The sequence below is a fragment of the Myotis nattereri genome (genome assembly GCF_964212035.1).
Source record: "Myotis nattereri genome assembly, chromosome: 5".
NCBI lineage: Eukaryota > Metazoa > Chordata > Mammalia > Chiroptera > Vespertilionidae > Myotis > Myotis nattereri.
Window position 1 is genome coordinate 92,521,383 of NC_138080.1, and position 26,028 is coordinate 92,547,410.

A 26,028-nucleotide genomic window follows, 5' to 3' on the forward strand; every position below is an offset into this window, starting at 1 on the left:
GGCTTCCTAACCTAGAGCCCCGCGGTCTGGAGAGAGAATGCAGAGGAGTCTATAAACAGAGGAGAAAAACATGGCTTTCTTTTTTCATTGACCTCTAACTGAAATGTGGTGCTCCCTTCCGTTATGACTGCAGGCAGACAGCACCTGCGATGCCGTCACCACAAGAAATCATGTACTTTCTCATCGCTTGCCAGATAGCCCTGAAAGGTGGTGGGCACCCATCACTACTTTGAAAGGAAGGTAGTTTCTAGAACTGCACTAGATCTTGTGGATTCCTGTGTTCCTCAGGAAGCACAGTTATTACTGTAGTTTACATTTTTTATTATTTTGATAACTATATTTCAGTCTAATTGGTTTCCTTTGCAGTCCTATATAGTTTATTTTATGAATTATAAGCATTGCTCTCAGAAGTGTCCATATGTATTACCAGCCTGGCAGAGGGTCCAGGACAGAAGTAAGGCGAAGACCCTTGTTCTGGGTGGATGGGAACTGAGCTGCAACATGCCACAGGCTCCTCGGTTACCAGCCACCCGCCCAGCCAGCATCCATGTTACAGCAAAAGATGTCACTAAACCCAGTGCTCCTGACACCCCCCTTTTTCAGAATCCCCAGTTGTGGAAGCTGACTTTTCAGAAATGAGTTGACAGATGTCTTGAAGAGCTTTTCTTTTTTTCTGGGGGAGGGGAGGGGATGGACTTTCCTGCTGTGTGACAGCAGAAATGTGTGAATAAATGAGAGCAGTTGGGCTGCTCATTCCCTCTGGTTTCTTTTCACTTAAACAACTTTCCCAGCAGGAGCTGGGGTTTATGTTTGCCTTTTATTCCTTCGAATTGAATTTTGGCAGCAGCATGTCAAGAACAGGGTCGAGGGGCTGTTTGTGCCAGCTGCACTGGCTTTCCCCAGAAGCCACACGGGAGAACGTGCAGCCACAGAGAATGGAAACTAGAAAGTTCGGCCTGTCTTGCTGGGCTTGCATGTGGGAGGCGGCCAGCTGGCTCTGAGCAGACCTGCCCTCTGCACCCCCTGCCCAGGGAGCAGAACAGAGGCTGCCTGGTGGGCTGGCCCACTTTCCCTGCTCCAGGGGGCTCTGTGGGCTGCTTGACAACCGCACATGGAGGCCCCTCGGACACAGAGCTGATAGCAGTGGAGCCCCAGCTGCTAAAGTGACCCAGGCCTGAAGGTTCCTAAGCAGAGCCCTCTGTTGAGTGATCAGTTTCTCCCATGTGAACACTGTCCACAGTGGGAATGAAAACACCCTACAATCCTGACTGCTTTCTCCAAATTCAGTCCGTGGGTGTAGCTTCCAGAAATGAATGAACCTGAATGGAACCCGTTGCAATAAAAGGCCCAGGTCTACCAGATTCCTGGTTCCATGCTCCCTTTTGCTTTTTGTTAAATTAACATGGTTAATTTATGGTGTGTGCTGAATTTCCTGAAAAGAATTTACAAGTTCATACTACTATAATAGGCTAGTAGTATTTATTGAGCACCTTTACATCCCCAGCAGTTTACAAAAGCAACAATGGAGGGAGTTATAGCCTAAGTTTGACAAACGTGTATTAAATATACATTCGGCGGGTTGGGGGAGGAATGACAATTTGAAAGCACAGGAAATTAAAGCCAACCACATTTGTAGTAGTAGTAATAATATTAGTGCCCCAATGTGAATGTACACATAAACATTAAAAATGCTCTTTTCGGGCCAAGCTGGAGTAACAGGGACCAGATTTACTTTCCTGCCTAAAACAACTGAAAAATTTTTTAAAAAGACACTGGACACCAGGAAGTGAAGGACAGTAATCCTAAAGGGATGGGAAACAAATGAGGAGAGCAATAAATTGTCTGAGCTTATTGCCTCGAGAGAGTTTTCAAGCCACGATACAGGGAGGGGGGACCCAGGTAGAGCCCCGAGGACTTCCTGAGTTCATCTGATGTTGCTGAGAGTCCAGGGAGACCAAAGAGGCAAAGAGCTCACAGGACAGTGCACTGAAGAGGAGAGAGCCGCACGGAGACTGAGCTGCAGATGCCTACCGAGGCTCCCTGCGTACTCAGCAGATTACTGATGAACTCCTTCCTGTACAAAAGCTACCGAAGGCTGAGAAAGGGATCGTCCAAGAGGATTACAGGCAGCAGTGTCTCGCTCTCATGCAGAGCCAAGAATAGTGCCTCTTCCCACCACTCAGATTAGGAAACCTTGTCATTGGTAAAAGAAAAAAAGCATAAATTATTACCCAGAAGGATCAAACTGTTTCTAAGTAACTTACCTACATCCCAGGCCAAACCTCAAAACAAAAATATTCAGAATTAACCAGGGTAAATCTAACCAAAGATTATCAGGCATGCAAATAAATAGAGAAACATGGCTCATATTGAGGAAAATACTCAAAACCAGCCCAGAGTTGACATAGATGTTAGAACTAGTAGAGGACACTAAAAACAGTTATTATAACTGCATTCTATGTATTTAAAAAGTTAGAGACATGGAAGATGTGATAAGACCCAAAATGAACTTCTAGGAATGAAAGCAACAGTGTCTAAGTTGAAAAACACAATAAATGGAATCAATGGTAGAACAGATATTACAGGAGAAAAAGATTAGTGAACCTGAAGTTATAAGTAAAGAAACCACTTGAAACACAGGGAGAAAAAAAAATTTTTTTAAATGAAGAGTATTAATAAACTGTAAGTAGTTGAATATTCATATAATTGGAGTCCATAAGGAGACAAGGGAAATAATGGCCAAAAGTTTTTCAAATTGAATGACAACTATAAAACCACAGAACCAAGAAGCTCAGTGAAACCCAATCTCAAGGAACAAAAATAAAACAACACCAAGGCACATCATAATCAAATTAATGAAAATCACTGGTGAAGAGGAAAGATTTAAAAGTAGAGAAATAAAGTGTATTACTGACAGAGGACCAAAAATAAGGATGATAGAATTTTCATTGGAAACAATGCAAGCAATAACATGGTGTAGCAACATCTTTCAAGTATTAAGAGTAAAGTAAAAGCTCTGCTAACTTACAATTCTGTACCCCATGAAAATATCTTTCAAAAATAAAGGCAAAATAAATACTTGTCAGCCACAAAAAATGCTGAAAAAATTCATCACAACTGTCATGTACTATAAGAAATGTTAAAGGAAGTCCTTTCAGGGGCAAAGAAAAAGGTACCAGGTGGAAATAGAAATCTTTATACACAAAGAATGAAGATCACTGGAAATAGTAACCATGTGGGTAAATATATACTATTTTTCTAATTGTTTAAATCTTTTAAAAAGATATCTTACTCTGTAACCAAAAATAATAGCGTATTGTTGAGTTTAAACGTAGTAAAAGTAAAATGTATCCCAGCATAAAGATTAGAGGGGAGAAACGACAATATACTATTTTAAGGTTCTAGTACTACTTGTGAAGTGGTGAAGGTGGACTTTATAAGTTAAAAGCACTAAAATAGCAAAACAAAGAGTTACAGCTAATAAGCCAGTGAAGGAGATAAAATGGAGTCATGAAAAATAGTCAATTAATCCAAAAGAAGGCAGAAAAGGGGAACACAGATCCAAAAGGAGAAATCAAAAGCAAGTACTAAAATGATAGAATTTAACCCAACCTCATTAAAAATCATGTTAAATGTAAATGCTCTAATCATTTCTGTTAAAAGGCAGAGATTGTCAGATTAGATAAGAAAGCAAGATTCAGGTACATGCTGCCTGTGACAAACACACTTTTAATATAAATATACAAATAAGTTATAAGTAAAAGGATAAAAAAAGGTCTGTCTACCAAGCTAACACTAGTCAAACGAAAGCTAGAGTGGCTGGCTATATGTTAATATCAGTCAAAGTAGATTTCAGAACAAAGACTATCACCAGGGATAAAGAAGGTAATTTCATAATAATAAAGGGATTATTCATACATGAAGCAAAAGCTCATAGAACTTCAAGGAGTTATAGACATAGCCATATATGACATTTCAGCACTCCTCTCTCTCTCAGTAATTCATAGAACAAGTAGACTGAAAATCAGCAAGGATATAGTAGACTTAAACAGTAGCACCATCAACTGATGTGACCCAACTGATGTTTATAGAACACTCCACCCATAAACAGCAGAACACACATTCTTTTCAAGTGCACAGGGAACGTTTACCAAGATAGGCCATATTCTGGAACCAAGAAACAAGTCTCTATAAATTTAAAAGGTTTCCAGTGATACCAAATATATTCTCTGACCACAGTGGAATAAAATTTAGAAACCAGTAACAGTCTCTTAAAATTTCTAAATGTTTGGAAACTATGTAACTAATTTATGAATAACAGATGGGTCAGAGAAGAAATCAAATGGAAAATTAGAAAGTATTTTGAACCAAATCATAGTGAAAAGAAAATAATATTAGAATTTGTGGATGTCACTAAAGCAGTACTTCTGGGGAAATTTGTAGGATTCAAGGCCTATATTAGAAAAGAGTGGTCTCCAAATTGATGACACCAGTTTCTACTTTACAAAACTAAAAAAAGAAGAAGAAAGTAATACAAAATAATAGAATAGACACTTTAAAAGATCAAAACAGAGATCAATTAACTAGAGAATAGAAAACCAATAGAGAAAAATCAATAAAACCAAAAGCTGGTTCTTTGAGATGGTCAATTAAATTGATTAACTTCTAACCAGACTAATCGGCACAAAGTATTGATATCGAGAATCAGAGAGGTGACATAACTACAGATTCTGTAGCTATTAAGAAAATAATAAAGGAATATTCTTAACAACTTTATGCCTGTAAGTTCAACAACTTAGATGAAATGGCAAATTCCTTGAGAGACACAAACGAGCAAAGCTTACTCAAGAACAAACTATTAATTTGAATAGCCCTGCGTCCAGCAAACAAATTGGTATTGTAGTTAAGAACCTTCTCACAAAGATGGGCTCACTGGTGGGTTCTACCAAAAATTTGAGAAATAACACGCATTCTGTACACTCTTCCAGAAAATTAAAGAGGATGCCCTGCGGCCATCATGCTTGGCTTACAGAGCCCAGAAGCCCGGAGGAGAGCAATGAGAAGCAGGGCTGGAGACATGTCTGGGGGTGGTCATGGTGGGGTTTATCTCTTTACCAACGTGAGTAAGATGGGAGCCTCTGAGCAGAGAGCAACATGATTTGATTTTCCTTTTCAAAGAATCACTTTGGTTGCTGTGTTAAGTGTAGGCTGACTGTAGGCGGCCAAGGGGGAAGGCAGAGGAAGAGTTAAGGAGTGTATTACAGCAATGCCGGTGCCTCAGACCGCAGGGCGGGGGGGGGGGGGGGGGGGGGGAGGGGGCAGCAGAGAGATACATGCTGAAGAAGGACACGCCGAGATTTCTTTTCAGACAGTGTGGCTATGAGGAAACAGAACAGTCAAGGATAACACCAAGGTTTTTGGTCAGAACCACTGGGAGAAGGAGTTGTCATTTACAGGAAGGAAGTCTTTGGGAAGAGTAGGTTTTGGGGAAATCAAGATTTTGCTTTCAAAGTTTAAGACGTTATTAAAGATCCAGATGACAATGTCAAGTAGGCAGTTGAACGAATGATGCCATTTGTGTTGTGAAAAATGGAAAGAGTAACAGGATCCTTTGCTGAGTTGCTGTGTTTTTATTGTGGTTTTAATTAACTTGCTTTCCTAGAACAGCAAGAAATGCCTGAGGCACACAGATAGTAAATCCAAAAAAGCCCCAGGATCAGCTGTGGTCTGTGGTATGGCCTGTAACATTTGTGTGCCGTGTTCAGGTCACAGTGAGGGCGGAGCCTGCCATCTTCATGGAGATGAATGGTGAGTCTCCACCCAGATCCACCACCCCTCCCCCCGCCAACACACACACACACACACACACGCACGCACGCACGCACGCACGCACGCACACAGTGCCATAGAGCAGAGATAGGCTTGGGCGACATATTTTTTACATATTAGCAGTTTTTACCCGTTTTATCTTAAATCTCGTGGTGGAGTAAGCTTGTTTGACACTTACGATGGAGTGTTTAAGATGAACGCCCCAGACATGCCCAGGAATGTGACTGATACAGACTCCCTAGTTGGATAGGTTGTTAGCCAGGCATTTGTGTGGGAAGTGGGAGAGGGAGAGAAAGAGGAGCTGGAGCCTGAATGATTTGTGAGCTGGGAAAGGAAAAAAATCCAGGTTTGTTTGGGTTTGGGTTTTTTTTGTAGCATCACCGACTTTTCAGGAGACTTCGTAAGGCTCTCTTAAGTTAAACGACTCCTTTCTGAACAGCAGTCTTTCTTCCAAGACAACAGTTATTGATCCATCAGACCTAGTATTGGGATTTAAAGGTGCTCATATGCCTTAAAATAAAATGGCAGCCAATAACATTTCTCAAATCGAAGTTGTTTTCTGTAATTTTAAAAATAGATTTCAATGAATTCAGCCCTTGGCTTGAAATTGCAGAGATAATTGGCTTACAAGCAAAAATGGCTGCCTGTCGACTAAAAATCACATGGGCATGTGTCCCTACGATTTATGCTAGGTGGAAACCAGCCCACCTCCACGTACGCTGGTGTGTGGCCTGTGGTTCTGTTATCATTTCTGCAAACAGATGCATTTTCTTAGTCTAATAGAAATGGAAGCTGTGCTCTCCATCAATAGTAACGGCTCCCACTTATCAAGTGCTGTGCGCCAGGCATTGTGCGGAGTGCTCTACCAGCCTGGCCTTACTCGTTCCCACTCAGAGGTTTTGTGTGATAATACTTTTCATCCTCTCTGTTTCGACATTATCTCCTCGTTTACAAAAACATTATCACAACTGCCGTGTGATTCCAGCCTCTCTGGAATTGTATCTGAGGGGGTTCACTAGGTCCATTTTACAGGTGCACAAGCTGAGGCAGGGAGAGTGCAGCTCTTTGCTGCAGTTCACACAGCCAGAGGAAGGCAAAGAAGACACAGACCTGGACCCAGGTATGTGCTCTTTCTGCCGCATCACACACAGACTGAGACCCATTCTTCACAGAGGAGGAGGGAGACATTCTTAAATTCTCACCCTTTGTGCATGAAAGTTCTGGGACCAGGCATAACAAGCAGGACTGGCCAGATAAACGGCCACAACCAGCAGACTACTCAGGTTGCATTCCCTTACCTCGCTTGTCCAGGAGCAGATAAAAGGCACTTGGTAACATTGGCCACAGAGATGAGTTTGGTTGCTAAGTGGTATTGGCCTTGAAAGGATTTAAGGAAAAAGAGAATAATGACTGGAAGATAAAGGCGATTACCAATTCTCTCCCTTCATTAAGATGGTATCAAGGGCAGCATGATAAGACAAGCACAGAGCAGCTTAGGTTAGGGGCACTCTTACCGAGAACAGAACATAATTCCCTCCTAATTGTAAGCCTCCTTTCCGCACTTTTTTTGAGTGGAGAAATCAGTAGTCACCCCACCATCTACACTCCTCTCTCTCTTCTTAAATCTGCCCAGGTAGTGGATGGTAACAGTTTAGCTTTCTATAGCTTTTCCTTTGCTTAGGCAACATGTATAGATACATGAAGAGGTTTGGGGTTTTATTTTATGAAAATATGACTGTACTATTATATATTTTATTCTACAAGTAGCTTTGTTTGTTTAATATATTATGGTCACATCCCTAATAACTGTAATGTGCCACAGGAATCTAATCTATTTAACCATTCTTCTGTTGGCAGGCAGACAGGTACAGGCAGACAGCTTGTTTCCAGGTCTCTGCTTCTGGAAACAGTGGCAAAGAACACGTATCTTTACCCTTTGTCTCTTCTTTTCTCTTTCATGAATCATTAAGAATCTTGATATTAAAGCCCATTTCTTCCTAACATTTGCCTGGCAGCTGGCACCTCACTGGGATCTGAGGTGTGGTCCTTACGGCTGTCCTTTCGTGCTGGCAATTCCAGCACCTGGACCTCAGATTGACTGCCGGAGCCCCTCCTTCCTGCTGGCAGCCTGTGTTTAAAGTTGGAGCCCGTGGGATACACCGCCTATTTCATCTGTATGAGGGCCGGTTCTGTTATGTGGAACAGCTGCGTGAAGAAACTTGGGTTTTGCTGTGGGCTTTTAAAAAAAATTGTTATTTTTACAACTGTCTTAAAACTAGATGTGATCTGAACAAAGGGTTTGTAAAATGTGAATTCAGAGGGGAAGAAAAGGCAGCACAACCAAGGTCCTTTAAATATTGCTTGGTCTGAAGTCCCTGGTGCCCTTAGGGGGTGCGAAATTGGTGATGAAGGATGGTGCAGAGGTGCCTAATTAATATTAATAAACCTTTGTGGTTCTCCTGCCTGTCTGTTGAGAAGAGGGAAGAGCAGGTGAGTGCAGCTGGCTGTCAGCAAAGCCTGACTGGAAGAGGACCTTCATGAAGATGTCTGCCTGGGCCAGGTTGTCACAGTCATCTTCCAGCTCCTCTGATTACAGCCAGGCTGGGCTAAAGAGGAAGCCAGTGCCTGGCTCATCCCCTCTCTAAGCCTCACACCCTTACTTGGAAAACAAAAGGGTTGGATTAGGCCAGTGATGGCGAACCTATGACACGCATGTCAGAGGTGACACGCGAACTCATTTTTTTGGTTGATTTTTCCTTGTTAAATGGCATTTAAATATATAAAATAAATATCAAAAATATAAGTCTTTGTTTTACTATGGTTGCATATATCAAAAAATTTCTATATGTGACACGGCACCAGAGTTAAGTTAGGGTTTTTCAAAATGCTGACACGCCGAGCTCAAAAGGTTCACCATCACTGGACTAGGCCCTTCTAACTCCTATTCAACCCAGCAGCCATTCATCACCTACTCGCTGTCTGCAAGGCACAGGGCTCTAATACCTTCACTACCTGTCTTTCCAGGCTGTTCTCAGTCTATCTTCATCTCACACTCATAGGCAATGAGGGAGAATTATAATCTGTTACTGCTTATGTTACTTGTCTGCTCCCCCATTTCACTCTGTATCCTATGGGACGGGGACAGCAGCTTCTTCCTCCCCATCATAGTCCCAGGGGACAGCAGCTTCTTCCTCCCCATCATAGTCCCAGGGCATAGCAGTATGTGTGCCACATACTAGGCGCTCAGTGAACATTTCTTGAATACACAAACGATTGAGAGTAAGCAAGTGAGAATGTTTTGAGCCATGAACTGGCTGAAGTCTGGGGTTCCAAGAGTGGGATACATGTCTACAAGAGCAAATCTCTCTTTTTTTAAAAAAATATATATATTTTTAATATATTTTATTGATTTTTTACAGAGAGGAAGGGAGAGAGACAGAGAGTTAGAAACATCGATGAGAGAGAAACATCGATCAGCTGCCTCCTGCACATCTCCTACTGGGGATGTGCCGGCAACCAAGGTACATGCCCTTGACCGGAATCAAACCTGGGACCTTTCAGTCCGCAGGCCGACGCTCTATCCACTGAGCCAAACCGGTTTCGGCGCAAATCTCTTACTTAAGCCTTATGAAGCCTCATGCCCTGTCCTGGCATGGCCACCCCAGACTCCAGGAGAATTGAAGTCAGGAGCATGCTCTGCTGTGAGTTCTCCACACTGACTCCTGTCTCCAAGGACAGCGCCAGCTACTTCTCCCCCCACAGGGCTGTTTGGCTGTCATGACATCCTCGTGGTGTTACCATCCCCCTTTCCCGGATAAGGAAACTGAGGCTCAGCAAGGGATGGAACTCGTCCCTGGGTCTCACAGCTAGAAGGTAGCGGTCAGGATTTGAACCCAGGTCCAGGCACACACAATGTCAGGTTTGTTGGTTGGAATTAAATGTGTTTTATAGTTCCTTCGAGCTGGTTGGGTTGTTCTACTTCAAAGTTGACTCAGAGGGAAGATTTTTGTAACGCTTTCCTTTGATTTTGACTTATTTTCTTTTATATTCTAGTGTTCCTGCGGTGAGCCCTGAGGGCGCATCTTAAGGGCCAGTATATTAATTTCATCTTTGTGTTCCAAGAGTTCAGAATCCTCTAGGGAATGTTAAATTGGGGGCCGCTCAGTCACAAATGAGCTCGTCAGCTCCCAGTCCTCCGCTGCCTCCCGCCGCCCACCGCCCAGGCCGCTTTCTCCCAGTCAGCGAATGAGCAGAGCTCTCTTCCTGCAGCTGGAAAGAGAGGCTGCGCTTCAGGTTGGAGACCACTCCCGGTAACAGGAGTTTCGGCCTCTGCCCTTCAGAAGCTATCATTAGGTCCAAAACAGATTCATTCGACTGAAAGGCTTAAAGAGCATCCAGTTGTATCAGCAGGGATTCTTTTAGTTACAAATGACAGAAACCTAACTCCAGCTGACTTAGAAAGAAAATGTATCAGCTCATGAACTGAAAAGGCCAGAAGTAGACCTTGACTTCAGCCATAGCTGGGTTCAGGTCCCTAAATGATGCCAGCAGGAGCCCCTCTCTCCAACTCTTGGCTCTGTTTTCTGTTCTGTCAATCATTTTAAGACAGGGGACAGTCTACATGGCGGCCCCAGGCAGACCAGACTGATATCCTCGCATGCTGAGTCTCAGCAGAAAAGAGCTTACCTCGCTCCCAGTGTCTCAGCAAAGATTTACTCCGATTTGCCAATGCCCATCCTTGAACCCATCTCTGTGGCTGGGGAGATGCAATGCTCTGATTGGCTGAGCCACGCTCCCTTGCTCATCCTCAAGGAAAGCAAGGATCTCCCCCCAAACCTTATAGAAATGAGGGGTGGGAGATTCCCCATGGAAAGTCAGGACGTTATTACTATAAGACTAGGAAAACAGGAATAGGAGAGGGGATACAGAGCAGGCACACAGCCCTACCATTGCTGTGGCCCCCTTATTGACATAAGTAAGGCCCAGCAAGAAGACTGGCATTGTTGCATGCGGAGCAGACACTAGAGCCAGGGCTTCAGGTGCCTACTTAGTTACCTCAATTTTTGGCTTTGATCTGTTTGTTCTCTTTGCTTATATAATGAATAGCATTGACACATTAGCCCTGTACGAACATAATATGTATGAAGGGCAGATGGGTTTAAATCCAGGCTCCAGCCCTTACCAGCTATTTGACCTTAACAGATTACTTAACTTCTCGCTGCCTTGTCTCCTCTTTATAATGGAGACAATGACAGTCCCTGCCTCCTAAGAGCATTATGACTATGAAATGACATTAATCCATCCAGAGTGCTTAGAACATTACCTGGCATAATGGGAATCCTTAACAGGTAGTTTCTCTTATCACCATTGTCATCTTCCACCTTATTTTGCAACTGCTTATCAGTATTCTATAGTTTGAATTTTTGCATTTTTTGAAACTTTCCCTGTTGATGTACATTCACTTTGTACTACTTTCACTGCTTCAGTGTGTGGCGGGGAACACCCCCGATTGTGCCTTGTTGACCTCATGCTCTGCACCCCTAACTTAACCTGGCCCTGTCCGAGTAGGGACCTTACCAGGCTGTGTGTGACCCAGATGATGGCGGGAGTGCGTGTGCAAAGGGCAGAACGTTCTTCACGCAGGTCTTAGTTGTAAGATGCTTCTTTTATGGGGCCATCTGGGCCAGAAATACTGGGCCAAGAGGGCATCCAGATCGTGTGCTGGAAGGTTCCCCATGTCACTGCTTTGACCCTCTGCTCTATCTGATCCTGCCCAAGGATGGGCACAGGAAGCCACGCTGCGTCTGGGAACCCACAAAGATTTGGATGTCGTGTTGTAGAAACAGGTATATGTCCAGAGAAGAGAGCAGAGGGCCGCCGCCGGTGTACGCGTTGGGCAGGATGCTGCTATCATCATCAGTTGTCCTTCAGCTTTTCTGTGTTTTCTAGGCTTTTACACTGAGCAGTCACCACTTTTATCAAGAAACACACACACATATAAATGTTATTTTAAATAGGTAGTATCTGTATTTGAGTCCTAGATCCAAGTCACTTACCTTTCTGGGCTGTTTTCCGTGTGGGAAATGGGGTGAGCACTCCCTCTTCCATCCCCCTCCTTGGGGGCTGGTACCGATTCAGAGGAGAGAGAAGGGAGAGTGCTTTGAGAACCATCAGGCACAATGCACCGTGGGGAGGCAGAGGTTATTGTTGTCTGATCACAGCCAAACTGAGCCTCTTTCAGGGGAGCAGTGCCCTAGTTTCCCCTCCTTGGAGACCACATGCTCTGGGCCGATGTCTGAAGGCGTTGGCGAGGGATGCTCTGTGTTTACCACACACGAAGGAGCTGGGCGTGTGCCACCAGCCAGTGTTGAGGTCTCAATACACAGCGTGCAGACAGGTCTTAAAGGGGACTGCTATGTGGGGGTCACTGTGGTAGGTGGTGGCCTTCGATCCACCATCCCCAGGCTTCCTCTATCTGCTGGAGCTGAGGCCTAAAAAGAGCAGGAGAAACGGGGCTTGTGGCAAAGGTGGGTGTCCGGGGCTTTTGGCAACAGAAAGGTGGCCAGTGGGCTGGGCTGTGGAACTAAGTTTCCTGCTGGACACTGGAGGGATTCATGTCAGCATGTCACACAAATATTTTTATTTAAACAAAGAGCCTCTACTAAGCTGGGACCAAACTACTGACTAGTGCCGATGGCAAAAGTCAAAATGCCATTTTTTGCCTATTTAGTAATTAAATGGATGCATGGATGGATGGATGGAGAGAAGGGGGAGAAAAAGAGAGGAGACCAAAAGAAGAAAAAAAGGCACACGTTCAGGCTTATCATTCAAGCTGAGCCTTTTAGTTGAGTTCTGGGTAATCTTTAGTTCCAGGATTGGATTAGATTAGAAGTGAATTTAGCCTGTTGTCGCATTGTCTACTTCCCTTATTATACGGTGCTGTTCCTACGTTACCTACTGGCAGGCTGTGGGGCCCAGCTCTGGGGTTTCAGAGAGCCAGGGCTCTCCACTGGGTGATAGCTCTATTGCATTTCACCCCTTGGACTCCAGGCAATGTGTGACAGCTAACCCCCTCAGCCCGCCCCATGCTGCTTCAGTCACACCAGCCTCCTGTGAAACTGGAGGGAAGGCAGGACCTTTTGTAGAAAACGAGATGTCACCTGTTTTTCTTGGCCACAGAGGACCCAGCTGAGCTAAGGGAAAGGGATTTTTTAAGAAAAAGTGCTTCCGTTTATTTTTGAAGGCTGATAGAGTGAAGTTGGAGAAGGCTCCCGGAGAAGGCTGGCTGAAATGATCAAAGGCATGAGAGAGGCGAGGAAAGGGGAGGCGAGGGGCTGTATGAAGCCTGGATATAAAGAGTCCAGCCAGGTGGAGGAGCACGAGGGGACATGCAAGAATTCCAGAGTCCCAAGGGGAAAGAGAGGGGCTGACTTGTCCATCCAAACCGGAATTGAGGAGTTCGTTCATACAGCTGCAGCTGAGCTCACCGCCAGAGCCCAAGAGTTTAATCCTCTACCCCAGCCTCCCACGGTGCCTCCAGCGGAGAGAATTTGAAACGCATGAACCCTGACCCACTTTTCCTCCCAACAGTTCTTTCTGAAAATTGTCAGACATACAGGAAAGTTGAAAGAATTGTATGCTGAAAGCTCAAGTTCCCACCGTTTAGATTCTGCAATTTAAAAAAAAAGAGAGACTCAGGAGACACATTAGCTAAAGGCAGAATACGAGCCTTGTCTTGGTGCTGATTTATATAAACCAGCTGTAAAAAGACACAAGAAGATCCGGGAAATTTGAACACCAAGTAGGTATTTGATGATATTAAGGGACTCTGGTCATTCTTCTGGGTGTTATAATGATGTTAAAGGCCCACAGAGGCAGGGCCTTCCACCCTGGAACTTCCCCTGGGGCTGGTGGAGAGCAGAGGAGAAAATGCGCCCTTTCCTGGTAGAGCCCAGGGAGGGAAAGGGAGAGGCCCAGTTTATTCTTCCAAACTCATGCATAAATGGTTTGTCCTCCATTGGGGAGGAGTGTGCGGGAAGGCAGGCGGGGGCGGGGGGGGGGGGCGGCGCGGGGGCGGCACAGAGTTACTGACAGGCTGTCCTCCACGGGAGTCATGAGGATGGGCACCACATTCCCATCATGATCGAGGCTGAAACGAGTTAGTGCATGGTCCCAGTGCTGCTCCATCAGCATTGGCTGGCATCGTTTTGGGTCTTCTATACTTATCCCTGTGGAGTATGTGCGCAGGGATTGGAGGCAGGACTTCAGGATGCCAGTAGGAGACAGTTTTGCAGTGACAAAGGTGTCTCTGGCTGTCACTTGTTCTCTAAAGGCTGGAGAAGAAGGGGATTTGCAGTTAGCCGAACCACAAGCCTGTGTTCTCTTGACAACTGCCCTCTTCCTGTCCCCGTGTCTCTCTCTAGCTGCAACAGCAAGCGCTACCTGGAGACGCTTCCCAACACCAGCATCATCATCCCCTTCCACAATGAGGGCTGGTCCTCCCTCCTGCGCACCGTCCACAGTGTGCTGAACCGCTCGCCCCCGGAGCTGATCGCCGAGATTGTGCTGGTTGATGACTTCAGTGATCGAGGTAGGGCCATTCACCCAGCTCCTGCCCCCCATGCTCCAACCAGTGACTCACTTGCCACAGGGGTGGCAGGTTTGCCCACCTTCAGCAGCACCAACATAGTCTCCACTTACCAATGCTTGCTGCGACTGGCACGTACACATTATCTTGTTGCGTCCTCGTGGCAATCCATGACGTAGGCTCTATCCTTATCCCATTGGTACCACTCTAGAAATGCATTAAACTGCAAACAACAGAAAACTTGATAAACAGTAGTTCAAACAAGTAAGGGGTGACTTCATTTATTTATTTATTCAATCATTCGTTTTATAATGAGATTCGGGATTGGTACAGCTGCTCAAGGTTATCATCAAAGAACCAACCAGGTTTCTCTTTCCGCTTCCTCATCCTCGTAGTCACAAAATGGCTGCGGTGCCTCAGGAAGAAGGAGGAAGAGTGAAGAGGACAGAGTCTCCTCCTTTCAAGGCTCTGCCTTCTTATTCAGGAGAGACATTTGGCCACAACTCTGGCTTTGGGCACCCCTATCTGCAGGGTGGCTGGGCCATGGGGGTGCTTTGGTTTGGGGTCTCTCGTAGAGGCAGGACGGGGAGAAGTGGGTTGAGAAGGTGTTGAGTGAGTCCCTCCAGCACCTGCCGCACCATTTCACAGATGAGAGCACTGAGGTCAGAGGTCAAGTGACTTCCTTTGGGTCACACAGCTCTTCAGTGGTGATGTGACCAAACCATGTCTGTCTGGTCCCAAGCATGTGATCTCAACCACTGGGCCACACTGCCCTGCAGCCAGTAGCCTCAAGCTTATTCTTTGCATCAGAGGTTTCACCGGTTGCAACAAATCACGAGAAATCCTTTCATCCGCTCACCTTCTTGTAGAAGCACTAATACTTAGTGAATGGGGGGGGGGGGGCCGTCTAAGAGCTCTCCAGAATAACTAAGCTGACCTCCCTGTCAACCCATGTTCAGTGCTACACTCTTAATTACGTGCCTTTAGCACAGAGGCCTCAGTGGGATGTGTGAGAGTGTGTGAGAGTGTGCGCGCGCGCACACACACACACACACACACACACACACACCCCTAGACACACGTATCATAAAGCCTCCCCTAACTCTTGGCCTACACTCGTCCTCATGGGACCCTTTACTTTTCCTTCTTAGTGCTTATCACAGGCAGAATCAAATTGCAAATAAGTATTCCGTGTAGACATTATGTGTGTACACATTGCCTGGTTGTATGTCTCCCCTACTAGACTGTACCTTCTAAGAGCAGGGGCCGCCACATTGGTCTTGTTCACTCATCAGACATACACATTTGATGAATGAATGATCAGAACTCCTTCCCTCTGTTCCCTTAACACTTGGCCACCATGGTTACAGCAACATCCAGCACCTTCTGTGAGATTTACTTGGGTCCCTGAAGCGAGGTCCGTGAGTGCACTGAAGCCAGGCGTGTGTCTCCTTGTCTGCATAGCCCTGGTCTTCAGCAGATAGTCTGGCAATAGTTACATCTTTGATCTTGTCCTTTGACTTATCAGATCTGTGACCTTGACCCAGTCACCTAACTTCTGTGCTTCAGTTCCCTCATCTGTAAAATGGGACCACAACAGTACTTCCTTCTTCAGGGGCTGTGACTGTTCACTGAACTATATGTAAAGTGCTTAGGATGGTGCTTGGCACGTAGTGACCACTAGAAATAAACAAGCTTGGTATTGTTATTGATATTTATGTCTGGCTGTCGGGGAGGGAGTCGGGGGTAAATGTAGAGATGTGGAGGCGCAGGTACAGACGTGGAGGTGCAGGTACAGTCTTCCGCTCTCTGTGGGTGAAAGGGCTTTGCGAATTATAAAACACTGAACAAAGCTCTGTTGTGTCACCTCCCACCTAAACTGTCTCCTGCTCCTTCACCACTTAGGGGGCCATTTCAATGTGCCAGGCCCATACATCATCCTATTTATTCTTGGCAACAACCTCTGAGGGAGGCCTTGGGATGGTGAGTCTCCGGCGAGGGACTGGGGTTAAGTGTCTTGCCCAGAGTCCCACAGCCAGTGAGTGGAACACCCAGGCCTGTGGACTCAGAGCCCAGGACCCTTGCTCTGTGCTGTGTGCTGTTGAATTGGCTCCACCTCCTGGTGTTCCTGCAGAGGAGTGTTGTCCGCCATGCTCTGCCTACGGCTTCTCTCAGGGAGTCAGTTTGGCTCGCGATTGGTCTTCCTCCTTTCCTGCCGCCTTCTGTTGTTCCCAGCATCATTGTCTTTGCCAAAGCACCCTGCCTCCTCGTGATGTCCCCAAAGTGGGGCAGCTTCATTTTTGTCGTCTCATCCTCCAGCGATGTTTCAGGCTTAATTTGCTCTGGGACCCACTTCTTCATCTTTCTGGTGGTCCCGGGTATCTGTAGAGCTCTCCTCCAACACCATAGTCCAAATGAGTCAATTTTTCCCTGTCTGCCTTCTTCACTGTTCGGTTTTCACATCTGTACGTGGTCCTTGGGACTACGAGGGTGTGGATGTTCTCCACCACAGCCTTGTTCTCCCCCTCTTCTGCTTCCGTTTACCGGTCTCCTCTCCCAGCCTCACCATCTCCCCGTCTGGGCCAACCACCATAGGCCCAGGGCTTGCAGCCGGACAGTGAAAAGGAAAATAAGCGAGCGCATTGCCCACATGATTACTGGATTCCATGCACTCTGCTGCAGCATAAACCGCCTCTGCGCCTTGGGGCGAGCACCGAAATTTCAGCCCTCAGGCGTGGCTGCCTGCTCTGAGCAGGCTCATTGCAGGTCGTTCCTGCGGACGGTGGCAGCCAAGGTTGCACTCACTCGCTGGCTCTGCCGCTCCTTGTGCACCAGACACAGCGGGGCTTTCTGTCCCAGAGCACGCCCAGCTCCTTCCTGCCTGGGGATCTTCCCGCGCTTCTCCCTCCACCTGGACATCCTCTTCCCAGCTCTTCCCACGGCTGGCTCCTCGCGCACCATCTTCAGTCAGGTCCCCCGTCACCACCACTAGTCACTGTGCTGCATGTGTGATCACATGGCTATTTGTTGACCTCTTCATTGTCAGTCTTCCTCACTAGACCATTTGTGGTCTAGAAGCAGAGGATGAGTAACTGTTTGTGAATTAGTGAGTGAAATGAATGAATGAATGAATGAATGAATGAATGAGTGAGTGAATGATTGAGGAGGGAAGGAGAGAGGAAGGAACTATATGGCAGCTACAGTCACACACACACACAGCTAGTCACATCACTAGCCACAAGGTCATTTTCAGCCAGCAAGATAGCTGTGGCTGTGGAAGACCCAGCAGTTTCTTCTGTGACTGGTGCTTGCCCACATCTTGTGTTCCTGTCACCTGTTTTCTGAAGCATCAGCTGTCCTGGGGTTGAACCCACAGCACTTAACAGGTCCCTCTCTGAGCATCACAAGGCATCAGCGCTCCAAAGGCAGAAGAAACCAAGCGTCAGCTAGATTAGAAACAAGCATTTCTCCTTATTCGATGACAAAAGAATTTCAAGGTCATCTAAGCTACTAGCTGGCACCATGCACCTCAGAGCAGGTGAGGGCCCAGGAATGTCTCGGGGAGCTCTGTGAGGGGAAGGGAGAACCTTACAGGTGCAGGTGGGGTTCAGGTACCTCTCCCGGCATGGTCTGTATTTGGTTTCTGAAAAGCATTCACTAAGAGGAGCTCTGTTGCTTTAAAATGTGTGGAAATCACAGCTGTACCTCAGCCTGCTCATTTTCCAAGTGGGAGACCCAAGGCCTGGAGCAGTGGGCAGGCTTAACTGCGAGCCACAGCTAGCTGGTTGCAGAGGAGACAAGACCCCCATCCGCAGGCTCCTAGAACAGCCTTGTCCCTCCTCGCCTCAGCTGGCTACCTGAAACATCTGCAGAAGTGCATCACTCCTCTCCGTCCCCACGGACACTTCTCAATAAATTACTTTTCCATTGTATTAAAGAGCAAACTTCCTGCTAAAAGGAGCTCATTATCCAGCACGGCCAGTCCTGGGCTCTAATGGTTTGCACTCCTAATATTCCAATTTCCTGAATGTTATCCTCAGGGATGAAAATAACATGACCCTCCCCCTCACCCCCATAAAAACGTTCTTGAGAAAGAATAGATAAATCTTATAAGAGTGACATTTCTGCAAGTGCATCTGTTTCTCCAGAGAGCAAAAATATTAACCCAGTGTGGTGCCATCCCTACACCCAATAAGGTAGAGAGGAGACCAGATACTGTCCCATTCCACCGATGACAACGAAGACCAGCGCCCCTGATTGTTGCCCCATGTTCTCAACGAATCACGCATAGAACCCAGAGGGGAACTCTTAACCTCCCTCTCCTCTGTCCTGCACACCGGCTGTCAGAGTTTGCAACCTGCATTTTTCAGAAAAGCAATCATTATTCTTGTTTCAAGAAGCAATTCTCAAGGCAGCTTTGGAAGAAAACTTACTCAGCAGTGATTGTCTTGAAAATGAGATTTGGGAGAAACAATTTCAGAATTACGGAGAGGTTTGTCTCAAGTATGGCAAATATGGGCCATCGCAAAAAACATTTCTCCAGGCCCGGTGAGCAGTGGCAGTTCTCAGAGTTGAAATTCATAGACACTAACTTCAGGCTGGATTGGTGCTGCCTAGCAGAAAGCATTTTCCTCTGAAATGAGTCTCCTCCCGGATCCTCAGGGCAACTAATTGAAATTCAGCTAAGGGTCGAGACCTTGGGTAGGAGACAGAATTGGAGCGGAGGAGTTCTTGAAGGAAGATCCAGAGCTCTGTGCAGGCAGCACTGGGGACTAGCGTGGAGGCCACCGCTGACACCAGAAGAGCCCTGGCCGTGCTTACAAATAGGGCACAAGCAGACCCAGGGCCTCCAGAAGCTCTTCAAACGTGTGGGCTTTGCTTGAGGATTTGGAGGACACGGGGGTGTTTCTGCACTTGGGAGAGAGGTGAGGTTGTAAGGTAGCGGACCTGCCTCCAGGTTGCAGTGCCCGGATAGGACATTTTTGTTAGGCAACACAAGAAAGCCCTTTTTTCATTTGTTTCTTTCTATTCCTCTTCTTCCCCTCCCCACTTTTGAACAGAGTTGGTTTTCTAGAAAAATTGGTTATGTAGTCACGGGAAGGGTCATTGTCTTCGGATGAGCTACAGGCTGCCTGGGATGATGAGGTACAGAAATGAAAGGCTGTGGTATAACAAGCTCACTGACAGCATTTTCCCCAACTCCACTTTCTACCAACAAATAAACAAGCAAAAATGCACCCAGGGACGGGCTCCCTACAAGGAACTTCTTAAGCAGTTACTTGCAGAGCTCCTGGTAGAGTGTTGGCACACAGTAAATGCTCAATAAGTATTTGCATTTCAACAGCCACGCTTAACCTGCTCCATAAGCATCCATTCCTCTATTCTTGTCTCTCTTACAACCTCCGTTTGCTTCCAGTGTGACCCCTGCTGTTGGGTGGCCACTCCCCACGCTTGTTTTATTGCTTGGGTTCTTTCAACTTAAGGTTGCTTGTTTTTCTCTACATTTGTCCTGATTTCATTCATAGCCATGCATTCAACAAAACTCATGAAGTGATTCTGCTGGACACGGCACTAGGTGCTGGGGGTACAGCGGGAATAAAATAGACTTCTCTTCAAAGGCTCATACCCAGTAGGGCAGGCAGACACGGTAAGGCGCAGTCGTAAGGCCATGGTATACATGCCAATCGGTGGAGGTCCAGGTGCTGGACCTTCCCAGAGAAAATTTCAGCTGAACTCAATCCTACATGATAAGTAGACTTCCTTCTTGGAGTAGGGGAGGGAGAAGAATGTTCCTGGCAGAGGGAACAGCCAGGAATGCAGGCCAGGAACCAAGGAGAAAATATTAACATGTAGGCTTCCCCTCCACACACACACACACAACGTTTATATGTTTGTTAGACTATTTTTAGAGCGATTTTACCCCTCCACACTCTATGCACACATAGGCTCGCCCACACTGTCCCCTCCCTCATCAACGTCCTTTCCCTGGGCTAGAGTGGTACATTTGTTACAACCGGTGAACCTATGTTGACAAAAAATCCATAGTTTATATTAGGATTTACTCTTGGTGTTGTACATTTTAGGGTTTGGACAAATGTATACTGACATATAGCCACCGTTATAGTATCATACAAAATTGTTTCACTGCCCTAAAAATCCTCCATGCTTTGTCTACTCACCCCTCCCTCCCGCGTAACCCCTGGCAACCATTCAGCTTTGTACTGCTCCATAGTGTTGTCTTTTCCAGAATGCCTAATATAATTGGAATCATACAGTATGCAGCCTTTTCAGACTGGCTTCTCTCACCTAGGAATATTCATTCAAGGTTCCCTCTTGTCTTTTTACGGCTTGTAGCTCATTTCCTTTCAGCACTGAATAGTATTGCATTGTCTAGATGTTGCCACAGTTTATCTAACCACGCTTCTACCGAAGGACATCTTGGTGGCTTCTAAGTTTTGGCAGTTAAGAGAAGCTGCTGTAACTATCTGTGTGCAGGTTTTTGTGTGCACATAAGTTTTCAGGTCACTAAGACCTGTCTCCAAGTTGTGCAATTGCTGGAGAAGAGTATGTTTAGTTGTGTAAGAAACTGTCACTCTGTCTCCCATCAGCAATGAACAAGAGCTCTTGGTGCTCCACGCCCTCCCCAGCATTTGGTGTTGTCAGTATTTTGGAGTTTTGCCATTCTAATAGGTGTGTAGTGGTAGCTCATCGTTGTTTTAATTTGCAGTTCTCTAATGACATTTGCTACTGAACATTTTTTTCACATGCTCATCTGCCATTTGTATATTTTCTTTGGTTCCCAGTGCCTTTTATTTCCATTTTCTTTTTCGTACACTCCTAATCTCCCTCTAGTTTCACCCCACCTGAGGTGACTGATGTTAACAGTCTGGTGTGTACAATTCTAGATCATCTGCATAGTAATACTAACACGTAACCCCATGCAACAAGAGCTAAGACTTACTGAGCATTTACTGTGTGCTTAGTCTATTCACTCATTCATTGCCACAGCACAACCACGAGTTCTGTCATTCCCAGCATGAATACCACTTTTCCTACTTAAAAAAGGTAGTAATATCTTCATCCCCATTTACAGATGAGAAAACTGAGATATAGAGAGGTTATGTGGCTAATGTGTGCTTAGCTCAAAGAGGCAGAGCCCTGATTTAAAACCATGCATTCTGATCCTAGAATCTTAACCCATAATATGTACATGCTAGTTCCCCCTTTATTGGGATTGTCCTGTACACATTGTTCTTTTTTGTTGTTGTTGTTGTTGTTGTTGTTGTTGTTGTTGTTTTTGCTAATGTATCACAGGCATCTCTCGGGTCAATAGACAGAGAGCTAACTCATCTGTTTTTTAATAGATAATATTTCATAATAGGAATCTACATTTAGTCCCTTTACATTGCAATTTGCGTAGTAGACATCCAGCCATATGTAACTTTTATAGCCTGGTTTCTTTCATTTAACTTTCTCCAGTCATTTCCCCTTGTCATTATACAGTGACTATTGCATCTCGCTTCCTCTGAGCATTTACAGTGAAATAGAAATAGGAGTCCGATAACCCAGAATATAAGCTCTGTTGTTAGGCTGATCCAAAGAACACTACATGGGTCTGTTCTTCCCACCTCCTCCTGAACAAATTGACCCGGGAGAGGTGTACCAGCTGAGGGCGGAGCCTGCGCAGTGAGCACATCACAGGGAGGAGAGGATAAAGCAGGTCGTGCCGGGAGAATGACAGCTCACACTTCGCCTGCCCGCATCTCCTCACACTGCCACCCCAGAAGTGAAACATTGTTCCCTCTACGAAAATGTGAGTGCGAGGGAAGCTGGTCCATCTTACAGATGACAAAACTGAGGCTCAGAGAGGTTGGTGCTCGGTGGCTTAAACTGCTTCCCTGCATTAGTCTCCTCCTGGTTAGTAATCCCACTTGACGGGAGGGATTGAGCTGCCCCACGATGGGTTCTGTTATTTTAAGAATCCCACATCTTCAGGATCAGTCTCTAGGGTGTCTTCCCTCTAAGAAAATCCGCAGGCTTTCGAGTCCCTTCCCTTCTCCTTTAATATCTCTGACATCCTCACACTTCCCTCTCAGACTCCAAGGAGAGAACTGCTAAGAAGATTTAACCGTTACAGAATATCAATTAGTTTATAATGAGGGGGGATCTATAAACCTTTTGGTGGAGAGCTGGCAGGAACACAGGAGGCAGGAGTCAATGTGTTTATAGGATATTTTGTGCATCTTTGAAAAAACTCAGGATTTTGTGAATCAAGGGCCGTATAAATGATTTACTGGGATAGCAAAATAAAAAATCAAACAAATCACTCAGATTGCACCTGAAGCATCAAAAGCTCTGATATTTGGGAAAGAATCGTTTCTGTGGTGGAAAATAGCTGTTATATTTTCAGAAAGGTGACGCTTCTACCGAGGCAGGTGAGCCTTCTACATTTTAAAAACTTGGTGCAGAAAAACGGTGCTAAATTGCTGATACTCTGCTGGTTTTCTTGTGAGGATTGCAGTCTAACCTTTCCTGCTGTGTTATTGTTCTCTTAAAACCATAATGGGAGGAAGCAAAACCCAGTGGAGCAGGTTATCGGAGCGCCTTGGAATACGGTCCCCAGCGAGAGGGTCACAGAGCTGCCCCCTCCCGTCATAGTCGAAAGCTCCTCTCTCTGCCAGCTGAGGGTGGCGGAGTGAATTATTTTTCACTCAGGGTCTGGAGGGAGGTGGGGTTAGAGACTGACGTAAAAGTAAGATCTAGTCCAAGCCGACCAAGTCCCTTTCCCGTCATTCACGTTTAGCTCGATGGCTGGAAGGCTGATATTCTCTGCATCACCGAGGGGAATAGAAATGGCAGCGATGATAATGATAATGATGCTACCTAAGGCCTATGTGGCACTTGCTGTGTGCCAGGCACTGTGGTAAGCACTTTAAACACATATCTAACTTTATGGCAAGCCTCTGGTAGCCGAAATGCACCTCCTCTCCAGGCCCCACTGCCTAAATAAAACAACTTTTAGGTAAAAACCACAAAACTTTTCACTAAAGATATGAAATGCTCAGCCATGACCTTTGATACACACCCATATGCCTAACAGGTGTGTTCTGCTGCTTTCATTCACCCTGAATATTAGCCAGATCCTCTCCATACTGTTGGTTCTAGGAGCTTAGTGAAGCGCGTTGGCCCAAAAGTGGGCATTACCTCTACCCTGATGCCCAGCACCCGGCCCGCGGGCAGCTGCAAAATGGACCAACTGCACGGAGATATTTCAGGGCATCTTCCCGGTTCTCTGACGGGCCCTGGAAGGCTCAGTCATGTCTTTATGAGGCAGCCAGATCCCAGAGCCAGTTCTGGTTTGATTTGAATCCAGAGACACCTTCAGATCTGTAAACACCGGAGGCTTAAAATGTTACTGGTTTTCATAGCCAGAACAGACCATGCGTGACAAAGCCCTGAAAACAGGAAGGCCAAATTCACACGTTTCTCCATCACCCATTGATTCCAAAAATCAAAAGGAGGAAATTGCAGCAGTCAGGAGATATAGTATTCTTGAGCATTGAAGGTTTAATTTCTCTTTTCTCTTTTTTTATTCTCTTGACTGTCCCAAATAGAAGAATCTCATGAAAATGTCCTTTGGCATCATTCTGTAGAACAAAGAAACCGACCCACGTGGAGACCATAGTAACATCCTTTCCTCTTGTGTGATGTAGAGACATTGCTTCCTATCAAGTATTAGCATGCAAACTGCCCTTCCCACCATTGGGATTCTTGTGTATAATCAACTTCTTCTCCTGAAAGACCAAAATACGCATTCCTCCCAGAATAATTTTTAAAAAAATTAATTTTGCGTGCTTTATGAATGCAGACCTCTTCAGAGACGCCCACATTATTTATGATCAACCAGGAACCTCAGATAGCCAATACCTCCGCCACCTCCTGTTTGCCCGCCGCTCCTGCGCCTGGTAATGGATGGGTTTATTGGGCATTGCTACTAATCTGCAGGGAGGGTGGAAACAGGTGGAATTACAAGGCTATGTTTTCTGCCCACCCTTTCTCAGAACCTGTTAGTTGTTTTATTCTGTACGCTATCAAAATATATGGTCTAGAATATTCTAAATAATAACTGCACACCAGGCTTTGTTAATGGAAAACTCAAACTAACAATAACCTTCCCAGAACCTCTCCACAGCCGGAAGGATTGTTTTAACCCGGCGGGAGGAAAGCCCAGCTCTGACCTTTCCCAGAAAGCACGGCCCCGCTGCCACAGGCCAGAGGAAGTGGCACTTCAACTCATGAGTGGATGAAAATGACCATAAATAGACCCTCTTCCCAAGCAGAGGTGACTCTAAATATCCTCCTTGGAGATGCAGGCTGCCTCCTTCCAATTTTCAGGCTGAGGACCAACAGGGATGTAATCAGTTGGGTGAACGGCTCCTCACCTGTCAACTGTTCCTTGTGATCCTGGGGGAACCGCCCGTCAGTAATACCACCCGGCCCTGAGGGGGCTCCAGCCGTCCGGCCAGTGGTATCCCATCCTCCTGCCATGGTGATCCATCCATCCAGGGGGCCGACCTGTGGTGCCTGCGAACCGGACCTAAATCCGGGTGTACTTCAGGCCCGTTCACCCCTGTCCTTTCCCCATCCCATGAACCAACACCTTCCCGACTTACGTAAACTCGCTGGGTTGGGTTTCCGTCACTCCGGCGTGGTCGGAGTTCAGTAAAGGGACTTTGTGGCTGGTGGTTACTATTACTGTTAACTGCAACGGGAGGATGAGCGCTGAGCTACCATCTACCTCAATGTCTTGTTAAGGGATGAGATGAAATTGGGAATGTGAAAGCCTCATGAGGTAAAACGTGCAGTAGGACAACCCTGGCTGGTGGCTTAGTTGGTTAGTGTCATCCCAAGCACCAAGAGGTCGCCAGTTCGATTCCTGGTCAGGAAACATGCTTGGGTTGTGGGCTTGATCCCCAGCAGGAGGCATGCAGGAGGCAGCCAATCGATGTTTCTCTCTCTCTCTCTCTCTCTCTCTCTCTCTCTCTCTCTCTCTCCCCCCCCCCCTCCCCTACCCGCTCCCTTCCTTTGATGCACAGACTTGGCAAACATTGGGTTATAGAAACCGCAGGCCACATATCACAAATCCGTGTTTTGTGATACAGTTGGATGGACGGTGATTTCTTTATCTGTATATGCCCTGCATTACCTTAGTGCAGTGATGGCAAACCTAGAACACGCGAACTCATTTTTTTGGTTGATTTTTCTTTGTTAAATGGCATTTAAATATATAAAATAAATATCAAAAATATAAGTCTTTGTTTTACTATGGTTGCAAATATCAAAAAGTTTCTATATGTGACACGGCACCAGAGTTAAGTTAGGGTTTTTCAAAATGCTGACACGCCGAGCTCAAAAGGTTTGCCATCACTGCCTTAGTGCAAGCACAAGGCCCTGTGGAAGGGCGTGAGTTAGGATGCCTTCAGCCACAACCCGACCTCTGTTTCCAGGATGCCTTGTCATAAACACTGGCCTGCTGTAACCAGCCTGTGTGGATTTATGGTCCACATTTAATTTCAACTGCTGTTCATTAATCCTGATGATCTCACTTAAAT

General features: G+C 46.0%; 1 protein-coding gene across 1 annotated transcript in view; it reads left to right on the forward strand.

The window, feature by feature from the left end:
- GALNT10 (polypeptide N-acetylgalactosaminyltransferase 10) overlaps window positions 1–26,028 on the forward strand; it is a gene marked incomplete at its 5' end in the record, with an annotated part of 171,409 nt that overhangs the window by 87,272 nt on the left and 58,109 nt on the right. Inside the window, one exon of the mRNA XM_081092798.1 lies at window positions 14,253–14,419. Within this exon, the coding sequence (XP_080948924.1) occupies window positions 14,253–14,419 (167 nt within the window). The remainder of the gene's footprint in view (window positions 1–14,252; window positions 14,420–26,028) is intronic.